Here is a 21,062-nt window from a genome sequence, read left to right as displayed (position 1 = left end):
CCACTGTCGAACTCTGAGCGTCGCGCTGCTGTAAGAAAATCTGATTCTCGTCCAGTTGCTGCCTCGCATGAAAAACGTAGATTTACAAGCTTCCTGAATCCAGAGGATGAGCGATGTTACTGATCAGATTACGTTCAGGCTTCTGCAAAATTCAGTTAGTAAGCTTTGCTGTTTTAAGGATCATCATTAATCTTTTTTTTTTTTACTTTTATTGAGCTGGCCATAAATTTACTGAATAGAGCATCGTGTGAAATGGTGCTTAAGTCCATTAACTGCAGGATCTGCTTTCAAAATATTCTGGCTTCACTGTTGCACAGACAGCCGAGGAGGCGGTGGAGCATTCCAGCTCTTCTGGCCAGCCTCGGTCAACTTTTATTTTTAGCAGACATGAGTGTCTCATTTAACTAAGAGTTGTATTTATTTCCCTTAAATAAACTGATTCTTATAATGAATAGCACTCTATACAACACGTCACATTTACACAAGCACTGTCTTCTATGCTTTTAAGTGCTTACTAACTACCATTCACACACTGATGGATGCCCAAGGGTATACGGCACACAGACTGGGGGAGCCAGGGATCGAACCTCCAACCTCCCGATCAGTAGAGGACCTGCTCTGATGAGCTACATCCACCCTTTAATTAGCTAACCAAAGCGAGTTTAAGTAGTGGGCACACTGCTCAACGTGTCATGCATTTACATCCTAATTGGTGTCCCTGGGGTCACATGTACTGTCATCATTTGACTTTAATCATGGCAAAAGTACAAATTGTTTATTAGCAATAGATATTTTACATATCACCCCTAGGCTGCATGCTAATGCTCGTCTCCCAGTACCGTTGGTGTGATGCACAGTGTCTTGCCCTCAGGTGCAGCCTCAAAGTGGCATCTCTGGCTACTGGAAGTGTGTGAAGCGGGAGACCCTGAAGGCAGCCCAGGAGGCCCTGGTAGACGGCGGGTGTCCCATCTGAAGCACTGATGTGCACCGTGATCATGCTCACCACTTCTGTCTTTCCTTCAGTTGTATGAATGAAATGAATAACCGCATGTAAATGAATATAGGTTTATACCACTATCTTTGTAAAAGTATGTTTACAGCTAAACACATTGTGGTTTGATATTAAAGCTCTTTGGGTTTGCTTGTGGTGTTTACAATATTACATATAATTGTTTGGTCAAGCATTTTATATCCTGTATGGCTGATCACTATTAAACATTCACTTAAGGAGCAGGACTGCAGTCAACATTTCCTGTAAAAGTGACTTATTCATGAAAGTGCGAATCCTGGTTGCACTGAACAGTGTAACAGATTAGAGGATTCTGCCATGAATACAAGCATTTCTCATTTTCTGTGCACACTAGTCAGAGTGATTTATTCTCATGGACACGAATGCAAATTTTTACCAGTGTCAAGAAGCTGGCTTGGTTTTTACATGTACTTTTTTTTACTCCTGAGCATTAATGTGGTTACCAGAGATCAGTCATGTGAGTCAATAGTGGGTAAACAGCAGTCTGGCATAAATCACTTCCTAGATGACAGACATGTGTAATCTGTCTAATGTCACATTCTCAACATGTTAAATAGCAGCAACTATTTATTTGTTGTGACTGCTCATGCTGTTGTTTACCGGTGACTCACCAAAGCATTTTACAGCTGAGTGCGCACATCTCGAAATGAATATCGGGCCTCCCACTTTCAACAGTAACAGAGCTGCTATTTACTTAAATTCTGGAGTAACCAGCAGGGTGTACTGTAAGACTAAAAAAAATAAATTAATTAAATGAATGAGAGGTAAAACTTGAGGGGGTAGGGACCAATAAGAAAATACTGCTGCCTACTCCTTTTCAAACAAATAATGGAATGATATTTTGTAACGATTGTGAAGGCACATGTTTGAAATGTTTGAAATAAAAATGAACTGAACTGAACTGAAGGTAATGGTTTAGCTATGTTGAGCTTAAACTCCGTTTTGTGTCACATAAATGGCTTTTTTACCTGGCTAAATCAGCATGGTGTCATGTTTGGAGCTTCCATGTGAAATGGGTTGGAAGCCAATATTACAGTATGTATCAAGCACAATATAGATCGTCTGCTGGAAAATGTTTTATATACGCAAATTGTTGTACCTAACTAACCACTCAATGAAGCATAAACTATGCATTCCATTGTCATGGGAATGCACATGTATTAATTTGGAGATTCAGAAAACAGGTTTTGTTTACAATATATATATATATATATATATATATATATACGTCACTACTTTAATATTAAAATGTATACACTTTAAAGCTCCAGAACTCCAGCTGTCACCTTAGAAACAAACAGCACCAAAGAGCACACTTGGCAATTACAATTATTAGCTTAAATGGAAATGTTTTACCGCATCTATGCACTGAATTACCAGCAGTGTTTTAGTTTTTATATTCTTTATAGATTTTAAACAACCACTGTATTATTGGCTGATAATGTCTCTGTCACTCAGCGATCATTTTGTGGGGAAGAACAATCACATGGTACATAAAACACCCCCTTTTCTATGTGTGTGCCCACAGAGCCGGAAGCAGAAAGCACAGCCCAACAGATAATGCCACCATTGTGGTACCCAAAAGCCTGGACGTGTTGAGTTTTATTCGTAGTACACCCCTCAGGTTGTTCATACTACTGCAGCCAGGTCACCTTAGTGCATGTAAATACACATTGTTGTTCAGTTTGTTTACAACCCTGCTAATAGTGGTTTTTGGGAACGATTCCAATCATGCCGGGGAGCTGGTGTGGGATTTTCCTTTTTTTCTGTCTAAAATATCTAATAAAGTTTTATATAAATGCACAACTGAGGCTTCCAAGGGTCATTAGTAGAAAAGCAGCAAAGTGACTAAGTTTTAACTACATTGTCATTTATTGTAGAATTGACCTGTTAAGATCACATGAGTATGTGGGTTAACCATTGAAGATTGTGATGCTAATAATTTTACCATACATAGAATTTAAAAAGTAAATAGACAAAACAAGCTTACTTGCATGATAGAAGAACTAATTAGTGACTGATGCCAGGGTTATCAGTGAATACAGCATACACAGCTACAATACAATAAAATTACATTGAGCATGAAGCCATCTTTGGTCTTCTCATCACTATAAACAAATACATAGAAATTTGTATTGTATCAAAAATAGAAATTACATAGCCATATTGAAAGAAAATTCACATTTTTGACACACAATATAAAGAGAATAACAAGTGACGTATTGTAAGGTTTACATTTTTCTCCCCTTGGCTTTAAGGACCCAATGGTTTTAACATTTTTTGAACATTCGTTTTTAAAGAATTGCATCATTCTGTCAAACCATGTAAAAAGTATCCTGCATCTGTGTCAGACAGGATGCAAAAAACAACAAAAAAAAGATCAGATTGTCATTGTTAGGGGAAAAAACAAAACAAAAAGAAAAAAAAAGTGTGTGCTTTTAATCCTGGGCTTTTTGAAATGAGGCCTCTACCACACTAGGAAAAAAAATAAATAGACTTTTTTTTTTTTTTTTTTTTAAAGGATGGAGAGAGATTGGGTCGAGACTTGATTCGATAACGATGAGCCCCGATTCGCAGACGTTTCCCTCCTCTCGTGAGTGAGTCTTGTCTCGAGTTACCGGTCTTTGTGTAGTGGTCCTCCTGGGCTTCAGAGTTATTTGGCTCTTGGAGGCACACATGATGAACTACAGCCAAAGTGGACCTCTGCTTGAGATTATAGGTAAGTGCTTTCACTGTGTTTTAATCCACTGTGGAAAAAGAAGAAAGCCATGTAAGAATATCAAACAGCAGAGTGACACAGGGATTCTTTGTCCCACAGCTCAGACCTGATATTGAGATGCATCTAATACATACAGGTAACTCCACATTCAAAAATATTCTCCTCACACAGTAACATCAAGAAGATATCTGACATCATTCTAAAAGAGAACAAAGAGGCTAAAAACATTACAAGGCTCATGTAGATGAGTTTTTAAGAAACACAAAGTTGTGCCCCCACAGAGCCCTGCTCACAACATCATGGAGTTAGTCTGGGATTACATGAAATCTCCAACGACATATCAAGTTGTCTAATGCCTAACATACACTAACACTGAAATCTGGTGCCTTCTATCATCTAAAGACAACTTATCAGAAGTCAAAGTTTTAGTCATGTATTATTCCATCACTTTTGATTCTGTCTGAGCTCTGGCCAAGTCATATGAGCACCTCAGACCTGATGATGGGAGTGTGCCACAACTTCAGCAAAACTATCAAGTCGTCATCAGGAGATTTCAGCCATTTCTAGCACTGAAATCACTAGTGTAGCAGTTTACACATTTCCTTAGTTCAATTCCAGCCAGAGACACAAATACATTTTCGGGTTGCATGTGGCACAGTGACCCCTCGTGACAAGGAAGAGCTGAAAGTAACTCAACAGTGTCACTGAAATCATCAGAGAAATTGGCTGGGCAAAGCTAGCACCTACAAATTTTTTTTTTCCCCCAAATACAAGATAACAAGATACTTTAATTTCTAGAATAGTGTTGAAGAAATATTAACACACAAATTGTTTAACAAATGTTTATATATAACATTTGTTAAACAATTTGGGCTGCAGTTACCCTATTTAATAAAAGCACATGTGAAACCATATGCCTGCACTTGTCTGCCATTTTTATTTATTTTTAACTGCTTTTGATAGTTGCTTTAACACTCACTGATAAAGTTCTGCTATAAAACAAAGAGGTCTGCTCCTCTCAGGTTTTTCTTACCATTCACTGCCAAAAGGATGGAGGGTCAAGGGTCGTTCTCCTTCTTTACTGTCACATCTCCTTCTCCAGCTAGGATGGTTGAGATCTCACCCTGCATGAAGGCCCAAGGCACAGTGGATCCGGCCAGGGGGCAGCGCTCTCCGCTGGGGCAGTAAACCTCTCCTCCTTGACCTTGGCTGCGGATGAACCCTCGGGTGCAGGGGAAGCAGAACTTGTGGTGCGGGACTGAGGGACACTGGACAAAGTGGGTGTCCTCCAGGCGCTCTCTGCAGAGGGTGCAGCAAAGCAGGGTGCCTGGGGTGCTACTTGTAGACTCCCCAGTGTTTGTGTTGTTACTTTGTCCTCCAGTGCTCAGACCCTGCCCTACAGCTGCCTGAGAGACTGAGGTGGAGGGAGTCGAGGGGCTGCTGCTCGTGGGGCGCCCAGCTGAGGAGGAGTGGGCTGTGGACATACTGGGGCTCTCTCTGGCCATGTGACTGGAACTCAGGCCATCTGCCACTCCCATAAGTGCTGAGATGGGTGAAGGCTGGTTGTGTAGACGAGGTGGGCCCTCTTGAGGTACGGCCATGCCAGGAAGAGGTTCCATGCCTGAGTACGTGCCCCGGGGCCAGGGCTCCCTCACAGGGTGTTCGGCCCTTCCCTCACTCTCTCCGTTCTCAGAGCCTGGAGAAGCCTTTCGGCGCCTGGTTGTGCCCTTGGCTGGTCCGGGGCGACCAGGAGCTGCCAAAGACAGCACTGGGTCTGGCTGTGGCAGAACCTCTGGGATTGGAGGCTCTTTAAACATACGCACACCATCATTCAACAGCTCAGACAGCCCACGCCAGTCTCCGGTGCCTTGCCGTTTCTCATATTCCACGTAGCGCAGCCCAGAGTTTACTGCCTTACCAGCATCTTTGGCGGAGTCACGGAACATCTGCCTGACCAGATCTGGAACTCCTGAGTAGATCATTCCAGAGCCAGAGGGATACTCCGCGAACACCCTCAGCTCAAACTCTGCAGTAGCGCTAGCATCAAAGGCCAGAACACGCCCCATCAGATTATGGTCTTTCCTGAAGCGCACATTGAAGGGGACACAGCTGCTGAGAGCTACCAGCACATCCCGAACTGCTTTGGGACGGTTAGGCCAGCCTTCCACTCTACTACGAGCCACCTCATTCAGTTCAGCCATTACTTCACTGTTCCTCCACACTGCCGGATCTATGCCCACTAGAGTAGAAGTGCTAGGTCCCATACCCAGGGACACAGCCTGTCTTCTGCCACTGTCGCTTATTATGGGGCCAGCTGAGACGGCAATAGGAGCGGCCCCAGCTCTCGTGCTTGTTAATGGGGTTAAAATCCCATGAGAAGCTGTTGCTACTAGCCCCTGAGCTATCAAGGCATGGGGTATGGTGTTATGAAGACTAGAAACTACCCCAGGCATAGCCCGACGAGTGTTCGGGCTCTGTCGGCTGCCCTCTGACAAAGCTACATCTTCAGCTCTGTGCAGACCATTGGGGAGGCGAGAAGAAGCCCCATACTCACCCCTCCCCCGGTCTACACGCTCTCCGTGATGCCGCCCCGCTTCAAGGGGCCCAGCAGAGCTGGGTTTGCCCTGCTGTGGACCGGGGGACCTGCCGTCTAAAACTCCGTGAGTGCTCTTTAGCTGCCTGGCAGTTTCAATGAGGAGTTCTATCCGGTCTGCGCCGTCGTAGTTGACACAACCCCGGCATACAGCTTCGCTGAACTCCCACAGCATAGCCCAAGGCATCTTGGGCAGGTCGCAGAGGTAGCACCATTGCCGTCTCGAGGAAGACTGCGAGGCGGAGGACATGTTGTTTACAGGCCCTGGACCAAACTTTCTTCGGAGGCCTACACGTTACGGACTACGTTTTGCAGCGATTCTTCAGTCCTCCGACACCATTCGCCACATACCGCGAATTTTACAACAGAAAATAACAAAAAACTAAGTTCAAAATCCGAGTACTGGCGGTAACATTTAAAACTTAACGACGTCTTCTTTCTCGTTTGTTCGTGTCAGCCTGTGTGGAAGGAAGTAAAATGTTATAAGACACCGGAAACACCTACGCGGCCAGGGCTCAGAGCACTATGGGAGACGTAGTTTCTCTTTAAAGCCATTGTTTCTTATTTTCTAGATTTTTAATATTAAATTTCTTTTGAGCAACAAAGTAATCAGACCACATAGAAACGGAACAGTTGTAAACAATTATTAAAGGGAAAAATTCAGAGGGACTACTGTACTGGCGACAAGATACATAAGTAGCGGAGACGCTAACGCTAGTCGGACACGTTTTTCTGTGAAACCTCAGTTTAACTGGAGCTGGTTTGTTTTGGGATGGGAGACAGAAAACATGGCTTGTGTTGCGGTACTTTGATTAACAGAGGACAGCCAGTCTTGGTGCTGTAATGCTGGAGACATATGAGAAATATTATCTAATTACACACATATATATATAAAATATAGAGAGATATATATAGATATAGATATTACTCCACTTCCTGCACACACGTGACAGTTTTCAAACTCAGCTTCACTGGGATGATGAGAGGTCACATAGCGAAAATCTCCAGTGGGAACGATGTACTTTGCATTAAGGTTCGTCTCTCTCACAGTGGTAACAGGGAAACTGATTCTTCTACAACATGTTTTTATTTATTTATTTTTAATAGGAGAATAACTCTGGAGAATAATCTTATAAGGACAGTAGAAATAGGTTTGCATTGAACAAATCGCAGGGTATATTTTTCTATACCTATTTCTTGAGATGTATAAAAAGTTACAATAATGAATGTTCATATTACCTATGCTCAAAGTTAAAAAATGATGTCAGTAAATAATCCTTGTGAGCTGAAAGCTGATTGTTTTTTCTGTTGTCAGTGAGAGTGGATATTCCTATATGGTCTCAGGTACACAACTCTGAGTAGCAACTTTACCCACCTGCAGGGCAGATAGGACAGGCAGTAAGAAAGATGCACTAGGTTCCTTCAACCTAGCTGTCTGAGGGAACATTACAGGAAGTCGTTCCTTCCCACCACTATCAGACTCTTTAATCATCCACTTGGGTCAGGACCACACACATAGAACAGGATTAATCCAATTCATACCCATATCTCTTCATTTTATAAGTAATAAGTGCTTGTATATTTGATGTTATGACAACTATCCCCTCCCTACAATCCCCAGCCAGCTGAAGCAGATCTCTTCCTGCCAGGTGTTTCTTCCTGTTAAGAGATTTCTTCCTTCCCAATATCATCAAGTGCTTGGCTACAAGAAATAGTCTGATTGTTGTAGTTTTCTCTATAATATTAATATTGTAGGGTATTTGACTTAGAGTCATCTCAAGATGCTTTACACTGTAAGTTTGAACTGGAGCAATATGAATAAAACTGATTTGACAGAATGCATTTTATTTTCAAGAATGGATTTGAAGAAATAATACAACACAATCTCTGATTATGTGACACTGGTTAAATTATTAGCAACATCATGGTTACTGTTGGCTTTATTTAATAACCAAAAGACAGAAGGTGGCGGGCGATCAAACGTAGTGTTGTGAACATACAAAATAAACAAGTTGAAGAACATGGTAAAAGTAAAATAAATTATTTTAAAAAATTATAATTTAAGTAACATTTTCTAAAGCACGTTAATCCTAATTATTGTCAACACAGCTTTAATGGTACGTGAAACAGAACTGCAGTATACTCTATCCAGAGACAGAAAACATTACAAGGAAGATTTAGTTGGCATGGTGTGTAGTCGAGAAACACAGCTTCAGTGTATAAGGGTAAGGCCCACCTAGAATATAGAAGCCAGAAAACTTTCATCATAAAATGTAGAAAATGTCATTAAGGGTTCAAATGTACAACATACCAAGAACCACGTTGGCTTGTTGATCTACATGTTAAATACTTACTAGGGTTTTTCATCTGATAATGGTTCATCATAGCTAGTGCTTCCATGGCATCATTGATTGATTCCCACTCAAGCAGGCCAGATGAACTGCGCTCACCTGTCAAATCACATGACATTACCACGCTGAATAACACTTCTGTATTAAAAAGCACAACAGCACAACCAAATAATGAGATAATAACTTTAGTGACAACACATTACTCACTCTTTCCAGTGAAAAGTTTCACACTTGTGGGCCTCTTGATTCCAAGTTCATCACAGACCTGAGCACAGAAACGTGTTTCAGTGAAAATGTGAGATGGATGCACTGTTGCCAACTCCTCAGCAAGGAAAATCGCTATTGGCTGTCCTAAGAGTCGCTATAAGTCGCTCAATTACATCATCGCATAATTTGCATAATTGGTCCTACCGATGGAATTGTAACAGACGCTGTAGGAGAGAGAAATAACATTGTGGAAGAAACATAAAGTGAGTTAAAAAAAAAGAAAACACCCTAAAAAAATAATTCCAACCCTGCTCCTTTATCCGGATTTGGGACCTGCAAAAGTGACCCGAAATAGGCACTCTGGTGGAGTTACTGTTTTGGTGTGTGTGTGTCTTTTTAACTAGTTTTAAAACCTTTTGATCCACAAAAAGTAACAGTAAAAGAACATTTTTATAGGGGAATATCTCCTGCTCTGACATCAGCTCGGGGCGACTGCTGCGTGAGGACTACCTGCCACTTGTCAGTGATACGTGCTTTCATGTGAAAAAGTTGTCATAAATCTCCAATAACACCAGAAAAAGTTTCCAGATTTGTCGCTACTCGCTTTTTAGAAAAAAAAAAAAGTCGCTAAGGGGTCTGCAAACTCGCTAAGTTGGCAACACTGGATGGATGCTTTTGGCCATCACAGATAGCAACCTTTGTTGTTTTTTTTACCTGATTAAATATCTCAGCAGAGATGTCGGGTTGTGCATTAAAGAAGTGTAAGACGTTGCTTGGATGCTGGATTCGGTTTTTAGCCGCCTGCTCTGGTGAGGTGAAGCGGTTGTTGCGTGATCCGTGGAAATCTTTAAAGCTGCTTGTGTTGTCCTCTAACTGGTAGCACTGTCCTGGCACAATAGCCTGTTGCTTGGACACACTGAAAGAAATAAGGCCAGAGGTCTTGTATCTGTTGTTTTTTTTAAGGGAGAAATTTCTCTCTAAAAGTCTGTGCTGATGTTTCTAAATTGTTTCAGAGAGCTGTTCTTACCAAACATTGAGTTTCTGTCCAAAAAGGAAGTTATTGTTCAGATGAGTAATGGCCCTGTCCACAGAGTAACAGTCTCCCATCTCCACCATTGCTGCTCCAGGTTTACTCTTCATGAACTTGACCTGAAAGAAAAATAGACCAAAACAATATTACCCAGCAGTACACACAGTATTTAAACATGAACTTTTTATGATGACTTTTGTGCCGACACCTCCTTGCAATGAGACTTTACCTTACAAAACAAACAAAAAAGACCTTCAGATTGTCTGAAATTTCTCCCACTTCCAGCATCAACAGTAAGCTACACCATCACATAGTAGCTTAGAAATGGAGCCCACTAACATCAACAACCAACAGGCTTTTTTTTGCTATTGTTACCAATCAAGCACAAAAAGACTAGCCAGCTGGCTGGCTTTGGATAACAAGCAATCTGTCCCTCTTAGCCGGTAAGGTGTTACCTACCATTAGAGAAATTAAAGCTTTATCCAAAAAAGATCATCTTGGAAAACTGGAATTTGGCCCTCAGTGGAAAAAACAAAAAACACTGGCGGCATTCAGTGCTACCCCTCGGCCTCCTAGCAGATACAGCTAGAAGGATATATCAGTTTATATATCAGTTTCAAAATTCTGCATCGCCTTGTTCTCAAGTGATCATATTCAAAAAATGTTTCAAGATTAGTACACGACCAAAATGGCTGACAAGTTAGTATCGCGTGCTAAGCGGTCACGTGTCTGCAAATCATCTTCGCGCCCCTTTCAGTTGTTGGAAAGATGGCAAAATATTATAAATGTCCTTCACTTATGGGGTCTAACAGCAAAACAATGACTTGACGCTTCAGTCAGCTTTCACTTACCCTCTCTACATTGCCATACAGGCAAAAGATGTTGAAGACCTTGTCAGCATTGATCTTAGAGGGCTCCAGGCCATATACCATAAGAACTGGAGAGTCAGCGTGAGGACCGTACTCGGGCGGTGGCGGTCCATATCCAGGACCGTAGCGCTGGTTACCCCGACCACGCCCACCCATGCCTGGCCCCATGCGATGGGGAGGAGGGGGGCCATAGCTGTCATCGTTGTAGCTATGATAACCTCCCTGTGGTCCACCTTAAGATGGGGAAAAAAAAACCCAAAACAAACAAGCAAAACAAAAAAAACCATAATTGTAACAGATTTTGAGCAGTGTCCATTTTTCTACATGTCACACTAATTTGATTATGCGATGTTTACCATAATCAGGTGGGTGATCGCCCAGAAGAGCAGGCTGCCTCTGCCGTTTGTTAGGATTGGCATTGGGATCTATAATAGATTTTAAAAAAAAAAAGTTGCCCATCAAACCGCTTCTTTACCACGTGTCTCAAAGGTACCTTGCATGGGCTACAACATGCTAAGGGACATGTTTGTGAATGGCATGCAACTGAAGGGCCTGAAATCTTTCAAGTGTTCAAACAGTCTGCAGGTTTTACAGGTGACATAATGGAGATTTTCTTTTTCCACAGTGACTTTGAAAGATAGCGTTCAAATTTTAAAGTCTTACATCTGCCATTCTACTACAAGCGCACACACCTTGTGAATTGTTCCAATTGCCTTCACCATCAGCATCTGTGCAGGTACACATGACACACGTCAAATCCAATAAAACATCATGAAAAAAAAGTAGCAATCTGGCAACACTGTATAAACACATTCCATCACATGCTCAGTTGTTTGGGATAGAGACATTAAAACAGAAAATCAAAGAGTAAAATACGCAATGTGCTAAGAGCAGCACCTGCTGTTTTATTGAAAACTATTTGAATATCAGTATACATTTATTACAAGCCAGGACACAGATATAACATGAGGAGTGAAAAAACATCAAGCACTGAAACTAATAACATGGTGAAAAATTAAACCAGCGACGTCGGCTGATTTAACTTCAACAAAAAGTACGAACAGATTTATTTTTGTTCAAAGAAGGCTTTCCTTCAGCTCAGTTCACCAAAACTCAGTAAATTAAACTCTTAAACCAGTATCAGTATCCTTTTCTGTAAGGTTAGGGTAGAACTTCTTTACTCCCTATGCAATTACTTATCTAAACCATCAAGTTCTTAGTAATAATTTTGTCACTATGTGCACATCATCCGTGGTAAACAATCATTTCCGCCACCTGTTTGTTTATTTACAGGCTGCAAATGAAGGTCTTCATGTGGAACCTCTATTTAAAATGCTTTCAATGGTGCATTTAAACCTAAACATCAGAACATCTGGCACGGCACTCAAGCACACCCATAATCCTAGTGTCAAGGACAGTTTCACAATCAGTGTTGGCCATGTTGGACAGCTACATTGGCCTGACAGAAATATTAAAACTAGCAATGCGAGTTGAGAAATCTGGAAGGAGTCACCAGATGTCAAGTCTTATTTTCCAAAAATATAAGCATCAATCTCTCTCTCTCTATTTGATTTTTAAAAAAAGAAAAGAAACACTTGGTTCCATTACATCCTTACAAACCATCTCCCATGTTGTTGTGTCATTATGCATGATAACCAAATTTCACATATATATAAATTAAAAAAAGAAGTAGGGATGCAACGATACCAATTTTTTCAAACCGATACGATACCGATACTTGGATCTGAGTACTTGCCGATACAGAGTACAAAAACCGATACTTCTACCACGCACACACACATACAAATGCAATGAATTGGAAGACAGGTTTTATTTTATTCTCTGCCGATAATAAATGGGAATTTCATATCGCAGCTCGAGTATGCTGAGAAGAATCCTATGTTTTCCACGACCGGCATTGGCTGGTCATCCAGAGCGATAAAATGAGTCAGAGCCTCTGTTATTTTAACTGCCCGTGGATTTTCTCTTGACATTTTTCATCGCTTTTCCAAAACCTGAGTTAAAGTTGGCTGTTCCACACTGCTGACATTTTGTTTAGCCTAGCTACAGCAGCCTCCAGTTTCTCTTTTTTATCTGGAGCTGCCAGTCTGACTTGCCTAACCCTGTGCCTGTTTAGCGCGGGATGTCCCCCTAGTGGCCAATCTAAAAAACTACAACAAAAATGACAAGCCACCCTCTGATTAATGAAATAAGTTAGTATCGGTTCATGGTATCGGTTAACTTTTACGAGTATGAGTACACACACATTTTACAGTATCGGCCCTGATACCCGATACCAGTATCGGTATCGGTGCATCCCTAAAAAGAAGTTAAAGATCTGCCTTGTGACTCACATTTGAAGTTTTTATCTCATACTACATACTAAAATGCTTTCAAATCGACTGGACTTTGTGAAGTTTTGTGAAGACTTAACCTCTCATCCAAAAAAACAACTCTACACACACACAGGTCAAGATCAAATATTCTTTACAACTGCTCAGTTCATGTGTCGTACTGCAGCAACCTATAATTGCACTCTTTAAAATGAATTACGTGACTATTACATAAAAGACATCTCCATCTCCCAATTTAAATCAACAGTATGCGATTTCTCCCCACAATACTTTTGAATGGTTAACCATGAAGTTAGATTATTCATTTATTTCAGTACTTACAGCACCATACATGGAGCATGGGACACAGTGAGAAGAAAGGGGGCAGTCTTCAGCAAGGATGCTACTCTCCAATCTCTGACTCCAGCCTCAACTCATTCTCCCTCTTCTTGTCTTTTCTTTCTTCTTTCCTTCCTTCCTTGCATCTCCACCACCAGAGAGAAAAGTACTTCCATGCGTCCATGTTGGGTTTTGACTTGCTGCCGCTCTGTTTTTGGAAATTGTGCTATTAGAGGCTCATTTCCAGCTTACCGTGCTCTGACCATAAAGCAGGACATATGCACCGATTGAGTGGGCTGTCAGTCCACAGACACACTGAGCCAAACCTGCATCACACGGGAGGCGTTAGAGGCATCACTATGGTCCAGTGCAAAAAAAAAAAAAAAAAAAAAAGGAAAAATGAAAACAATGCAGAAACAACACAAGAATAGCACAAAGAGGAGGGGGGGAATGGGAAGGAAGGTACAGGGGGAAAAAACAAACAAACAAACAAAAAAAAACAAAAAAACAGAACACCAGAGTCCATAAATGCAGAAAGCTTTGGGAAAGATCTGTAATCTGTTTGCCTCTGTGCTTGTATGCTTGATAGGTGTCTGATGCTTGTGTCTTCATGGGCCCCCCCATGGATATTTCTTCTTGTGTAAAAATGGCACTCACTTGATGTCGTTTATTTGGTTTAATAGCTGTCAGCCACTTGCAAAGCTTGACAATAAGTCACTAGAAATATGGTGTGCTGTCATAGCAGTTCAGCTGTATGTTGCCTTGGATATTCGGATCGCTGTGTTGTCATGTGGTGTTCGGCACAGGAAGGTAGAGATGAGGAGTATTAGCATGGCCTCTTTTTTGTATACCGCCCCCATATGTGGTGTCATCTGTTCCCTGGTCAGGCTGAGTGTGTCTGAAAACTCCTTTGTTGCTTCCTGTGGTTGTGTTAGGGTAAGCACATCCCAACAGTTGGGAGGTGTGGTCGCTATGGCCACACAGCTGACCCGCACCCTCATCATCAATGTGTTGTGTCAAAGTGGGGACTCCTCGGAGCTCTGCAGATGGCATGTACTGTAGTGGTAAAGTGATGGTAGTAGATGCTTATCAATCTACAACATCAGTCTGTAGTGGATATGCGGGGTGTCTGTTCGCATGGCCTTCGAGTATTTCTGTCCCTCAATCTGAAAATGGTGGCTACTGCCCACCATCAAAAATGAAATGGATTCCCATGTCAGGTGGTGGTGATGAGCTTGGAATAAGGGAGTACAGAGTTGAGGTTGTGTTCCGGTATTTGATGCCCCACTGTGTCCGACGTACAGTATGCCATAAAGCAGATTTACATTAGTTGTGGTTGCTGTTGTGCTGTAGAAGCCGTTGTGTCTGCTTAGAGGTTGAGGTAAGCCTGTATGATTCTGCACCGTGAGGACACAAGGAGTACCTCTAGGTCGTAAGGCAGTGCAAGCTATGCGATATCAAAAACTTTCTTACGAGGACATGATGTCAAAAACCTGGATGAAACTTGCAATGTACATGTTGTGGTTCTGGCTGTGTGTCAGACAAGTAACTACACCTTTTACAGTGTCTAGTGAAAAATATAAATTCTCCATCAGACAACTGCACCAACGTAAAGCATGTGCCTGTGATCAGGTTTAAAAACAAACAAAAGAACAACAAATGAACAAACAGCAGCAGTAGGGTCTTTGTGATCAAGGTGAATTGTCTTTTTCCAGCTACCGTGACATCTGAACAGTCAAGAGTATTAAACTGGTCACAGACTTGGCAGTGCAGCAACACTCATGTTTAAGCATGAAAAATCTTATATAATTACCCAAAAAGGTAGCCATTTTCATTCTACACCAATTTTGCTGAGCTGGTCCTAACATTTCGTCAATACTCAAGGTACGCAAAACACATTAGGAACACTGAACTTTGGAGCTTTACTATTTATTTGATTTATTTCATGAAATGCTAATTATCTTGGGTTCCACCAAGATTATAACACATGAAATCTGCATTTAACCCATCTTTAAGCTCACATCACTTTCCATATTGTTAACTTTCACTTTGTTTTTTTTTGTTAAAAGTGATCATATACTTGACACGTGTGAAAACCATTCATCGAAAATTAATTTAAAAATTAAGTCTCACACTATGACACTAGGACTGTTCGATATCACGATATGAAAACGTCTATCGTTTCATTTTACGCTATCGTTTGTTTTGTGGTGTCACAAAATAAACTGTTTATGGCGATATTTTTTCATCGTTTTGATGGTCACTGTAGAACTTCTTAAAGTTCTCTCTTTCTCTACACTACGGACGGACATGCGACTGTTTTTATGCGTTGTCGTTAGCAACAACAACGGTAAAACCATCGCATGGCTCCGCCGTCCGCTTGCTTATTTTCTACATAAACCTTTCACAATAAAGCTAAATATCCTGTTGAGATTTTTCAAAATACAGTGAATCACGTGAAATAGTATGCAGAGTGTTTACGGATGAGAAGCTAAAAAGAGCCGTCAGGTGCTAAAAAAACAAACCTTAGAACAGGCTTTTCCCTGCAGCACGCCGTGTAATAAATACTCAAAGAAAAATTGCGTCCGTCTTGATGCATTCTCAATCATCCAGGAAAATAAATCTCCAAAAGTTGATTCTGTTCATCTGGACGTAGCGTATTCTGGGAGAAACGTTTCGTCACTCATCCAAGTAACTTCTTCAGTCTCGGCTGACTGCAGGATTCCCCAATCTTATAAACAGTACATTTGCACAATGACTGAAACCAGCCCATCCATCCATCCATTCGCTTCCGCTTATCCTTTTCAGGGTCGCGGGGGGCGCTGGAGCCTATCCCAGCTGTCATAGGGCGAGAGGCAGGGTACACCCTGGACAGGTCGCCAGTCTGTCGCAGGGCTAACACACAGGGACAGACAACCATTCGCACTCACATTCACACCTAGCGGCAATTTGGATTATCCAATTAACCTATCCCCACAAGCTGCATGTCTTTGGACGGTGGGAGGAAGCCGGAGAACCCGGAGGGAACCCACGCAAACACGGGGAGAACATGCAAACTCCACACAGAAAGACCCCGGCCTGATGGTGGAATTGAACTCAGGACCTTCTTGCTGTGCGGCAACAGTGCTAACCACCGTGCCACCGTGCTGCCAGCCCACTGAAGGATAATTTTATCCACTGAAGGATAAAATTGTTTATAAGATTGGGGAAACCTGCAGTCAGCTGAGACTGAAGAAGTCACTTGGATGAGTGACGAAACGTTTCTCCCAGAATACGCTACGTCCAGATGAACAGAATCAAAAATTGCGTCCGTTTCAACTTCTGAAACACTCGACTCCAGCTACACGACGCCGAGCTGAAAACACTTCACGCAAGTCGAGTTGAGCGAGATTCACAGAATTGACAGAAAATGTAATATTTTTGTGATAAATATCGTTGTCGCCACGATAAATGCTTTATATCAGGATATGAGATTTTGGTCATATCGCACAGCCCTATATGACACATACTGTCAATGCTAACACCCAACAACCTTCCAGCCTGCAAAGTCTGGCCAACATTTGAAACCCATCATCACATGCCTTCTACAGGTCCAACAAGGACACTCAGTTGGAAAGCAGGAAGCCTGATTTAATTCTGACAAAATCTCCACTATGTTTTCAAGGTTAACTGGTGTAACAGCCTCTGCTGTGTTCACTGGATTACAGTTGGCAGAGATGTGAGATTGTGCAGCTGTGACATGCTCTACAGGGAATGTGAACCTATGTGAAGAATGGTGTGCCTGCTTATGCTGCTGTGATTAGTGCGATGGGCTTTTCACATGCATGAACCTATAATTAATGTCAGCTGCCCTGGAGGTTGCTCCTCATGCCCTTACATTGTGCCTGCTGTGTGGCGAGAAAATGCACGAAGACTGTGAAGGCATCGCAGGAATACTGCCTCTGACAGGGCTGAGCTGCATGGTCAAAGAAACCATTCGTCTGTGATCAAAGGCAATACCCCTGGAGGCAGAGAACCCTAACCATCCCATACAATGCCATGAGAGGAAAAGAGAAAGAAAAAAAAAAGAGGGAGGGACAGGCAGGGGCTACACGTTACCTTGGCCACTCAGGTTGGGATTTGTGTAGTCCCATGTGTCCTGGTCATTCTTGAAGACATTGAGGCGCGCTGGCTATAGAAAGGATGGCAAGATGAAAATGATTTTCTTCTCACAAGCACCTGATATTAACAATCGAGCTACAAAAGGTGGTTAGACACTTACCTTGGCATATTCAATCTTTAGGGTGCAACAGCCAGAGTAGATGTCTGCCCCGTTAAGAGAGGCTTTAGCCCTCTGGGCACTTTGGACCGAATCAAATGTGGAAGCAGTGAGTTAAGGGGAGGTCTGACTGCATAAAGGTTTAAATGCTCATGTAGGAACATACTGATGTTTCTGAGTGGGAGTAGTAAAAAAGAACATGATCTAAAAGGATATTCGACCATGGCCTGAACACCGTTTTTTCTGAAGATGACAATCCTCTGTACAGGGCCACAGTTGTTACAAATAGTGTAGAGTACATCCTGTAGGGTTACACACACAGATTGATACATCGCTATAGTGAGAATACTTTATGTGACAACATACATTTCACCATTAAAACACAAACACACAGTGCTTTGAAAGCTCTTACCCAAAGTCAAAGAACTAGATTTTTTTTAAACAACATCAAAGGGGAAAAGATACTGATGATAGTAGTGACGAGTATTGTAGAGACCAGCAAAGATAAGCAGTGAAGCAGGACCAGATGTATGAGACAAAAGTCATACAGGTATTTTTAGGGTGGATAAGAACATACGACATATATCTCAGTATTTAATGAGATGTATAAGGAATAGATCACAGCACAACAAGTACTTTCATTAGAGCAGCTGGAATCTTATAAAATAATATAATTGGAAAATACATTTCAGGAATGTTAATATAACTATTTCACATATCTCTTTCTGATGTTTGTTTGTTTTTTAAACATTACAATACAAACTGTTTTCACTAAGCTGGGGATAGTTAACATTCTTTAAGATGGAATGATGTGAAGTTCTGATTGGGTCTGTAGGATACAGGCAAGGAAACTAACCAGCACAGCTACCATATACAGCTGCAGACTGGTCAGCAGCGACCATGAGGCAACATCTAGAGCAGAAACATTACTTTAATGCAAGGTTAACTGCATTAGTTAATAAATAAAGAAATATTTTTATAATTTTACAGCCCTGATTTCCATTACTTCAGGTCATGAAATTGGACTTTTCCACTGTGTGCTTCTTGTAACATTTTCAATGATTTTGGCTCCAGCTGATCCAGGAGAGAAGGACAACAGTTACCTAAGCAAAACCCTGTAGTGATCCCATATGTGTCAGGAGTATCAGAACAGCTGAAACGCATTTTTTCTAAACACCGCATCTCTGTGGCTTTCAAACCCCAAAACACACTGCGCCAAAAATTAGTCCACCCCAAGGATCAGGTCCCCCGACACAAACAGAGTAATATAGTGTACGCTGTTAAATACCAAGACGATTGCCATGATTTATACATCGGGGAAACCAAAAAAATCTCCTTTGAAGTGGATGGCACAACACAGAAGAGCTACCTCGTCAGGCCAGGACTCCGCAGTTTATTTACACCTACAGGCCAGTGGACACTCTTTCAATGATGAGGATGTAACATCCTGGACAGGGAGGAACGCTGGTTTGAGTCAAGGAGGCCATTTACATGAAAAGGGAAAGACCATCTCTGAATTGAGGAGGGGGCCTAAGGGTACATCTGTCACCATCTGACAATGCTGTGATTGCAGCCATTCACCACCTCTGTGAATGGGACTCATGGCCATTGATCAGTAGTTGTTAATCAATGAGCTTGATCAGTGGTTGCTGATCAATGGTCATGAGAATTTGCATATTAATAATCAAGGAACTGACCCCCAGCTCATTGTTCCTTCATTGGTGATAGTTTCAGTCATTATGCAAGTGTACTGTTTATAAGATTGGGGAAACCTGCAGTCAGCTGAGACTGAAGAAGTCACTTGGATGAGTGACCAAACGTTTCTCCCACTGAAAACGCTGCGTCCAGATGAACAGAATCAACTTTTGGGGATTTTCAATGGATTATGTGACTAGCATTATCGGATACCTGATATCTAACAATGAATTCACTGAATGATTTGTGGGAATATACAATAATAAATTATAAGAAGATGTTTTTACATTACCGTGGTAATGGGATAGATGGGATTTATAATTGTGAGCAGCAGAACATTGTTGACGCTCCGAGTGTCATCCGAGTCTCCTGGTCGGGAAATCTTCTGACTAGTTGAGTAGTTGATGAAGGCAGGGTGACCTGCAATGTAAACCTGGTTCTCTGCTGCATAAGTAACAGCATTGCAGGAGCCGTTCATGTCCTCATACTCCACCAGGGCCTGCCGCTTCTTGGGCATCATAACCACAAAACTAGACATTAAGCAAGAGAAAGATTTGTAGTTCCCACACTGAACCATGTTTAATGAATAAAGGCACAATCAGCCTATTAATTTTAAAACTACACAACTTGAATTTAGTTACAAGCAAACTTACTTTGCCTATAACTTATCAAACCTAAACTAGTGTTATAAATTGAGTTAGGGAATATGAAATTAACAAGAACCAACATTTAAATCATCTCAATACCTTTTTTTTTTTGTTAGTTGTTAATATTCTGTGGAACATACGGGAGTGTATGGTTGACATCAGACATGTTCACCAATCTCAGTCCACTAAATGCAACAAACACGAGAAGCTTCATTTTAAGTGTGTTCAGCTTTTACCTGATGGTGCCAAACTCTTGCAGGGCTTCCACCAAGTCAGCCTCCATGACACCGTCCACCAAACCCCTGATATGCACCACCGGGGAGGGGAGCGGTTTGTGAGGGTCATCGTAGCTCTCCTATTTTTTTTTAATTTAAAAAAAAAAAAAAAAAGGAAACGCAAGATAATGTTTGCTGAGACATAAACAACACAAAAACAGCCAATCTGTGTCAATCAGTCCTTTAACAATAACTGCACTGGAGATTTGCGTTAGAAACTTACAACGTTAAACTGCAACAGAGTTTTTTTGCAACACTGAAACTAAAACGTGTCTTCTATCTGTACACACAGTGAAACTGCGTGTCATTAAACAGCTATTTCATATTACACAATAAACATGCAATTACTGTTGTTTAAACGAAATCTGACCATACCATTGGCTTGTTTGGTTTGGCTAGCTAGTTAGCTACTTAATTTTGGCTAGCGGTGAGACAAGCACTACTTTTGCTACAAAGTATATTTGTTTCTTAGATAAACAAAACTAGCCCATTTAAGCACACTAAAACACCAACTACCGGAGTCAGAAGGAAACACTTACCGTTGTCATTCCTCCGTCTTCAGTTTTCTGTCTTTTTGTTGCTCTGCCACCTTCTCCGTAGTATCGGCCCGCAGAAGCAGCCATGTTGTCCTGTCCCCTGTGCCGGCCTATTGCTGCATTCCAGATACGTGGGAAAAAACGGGATGGTATTTCCATAACCATCAGCAACGGCTCTAT

The 21,062-nt window shown here is 41.6% G+C and overlaps 3 protein-coding genes across 4 annotated transcripts in view; 1 reads left to right on the top strand and 2 right to left on the bottom strand.

Annotated features, from left to right (window-relative positions):
* micu2 (mitochondrial calcium uptake 2) overlaps positions 1-13,871 on the top strand; it is a 23,148-nt gene extending 9,277 nt beyond the window's left edge. The window contains exon 12 of the mRNA XM_085174236.1: positions 872-13,871. Within this exon, the coding sequence (XP_085030362.1) occupies positions 872-973 (102 nt within the window). The 3' untranslated portion in view covers positions 974-13,871. The remainder of the gene's footprint in view (positions 1-871) is intronic.
* Positions 2,880-6,592, bottom strand: LOC146509369 (interferon regulatory factor 2-binding protein 1-like). The gene is made up of 2 exons (XM_085174232.1): positions 4,783-6,592; positions 2,880-3,777 (listed from the first exon to the last, which is right to left on the bottom strand). The coding sequence occupies exon 1, from the start codon at positions 6,590-6,592 to the stop codon at positions 4,808-4,810; it is 1,785 nt and encodes a 594-aa protein (XP_085030358.1). The 3' UTR covers positions 2,880-3,777; positions 4,783-4,807.
* On the bottom strand, positions 8,171-21,062 carry hnrnpl (heterogeneous nuclear ribonucleoprotein L). Of its 2 annotated transcripts, XM_085174234.1 has the most exons (14): positions 20,886-21,062; positions 20,308-20,426; positions 19,717-19,954; positions 17,946-18,031; positions 17,733-17,829; positions 17,570-17,642; positions 11,492-11,527; positions 11,156-11,224; positions 10,782-11,032; positions 9,928-10,049; positions 9,615-9,816; positions 8,901-8,958; positions 8,697-8,792; positions 8,171-8,578 (listed from the first exon to the last, which is right to left on the bottom strand). In XM_085174234.1, the coding sequence occupies exons 1-14, from the start codon at positions 21,045-21,047 to the stop codon at positions 8,520-8,522; spliced, it is 1,668 nt and encodes a 555-aa protein (XP_085030360.1). In that variant the 5' UTR covers positions 21,048-21,062; the 3' UTR covers positions 8,171-8,519. The 2 variants fall into 2 exon arrangements, with proteins under 2 accessions (XP_085030360.1, XP_085030361.1); XM_085174235.1 differs by lacking the exon at positions 11,492-11,527.

The sequence above is a fragment of the Neolamprologus multifasciatus genome, chromosome 10 (assembly GCF_963576455.1).
Source record: "Neolamprologus multifasciatus chromosome 10, fNeoMul1.2, whole genome shotgun sequence".
Classification (NCBI taxonomy): domain Eukaryota; kingdom Metazoa; phylum Chordata; class Actinopteri; order Cichliformes; family Cichlidae; genus Neolamprologus; species Neolamprologus multifasciatus.
The sequence above is the reverse complement of the archived record's forward strand: the minus strand, read 5'-3'. Positions and strand labels throughout refer to the sequence as shown.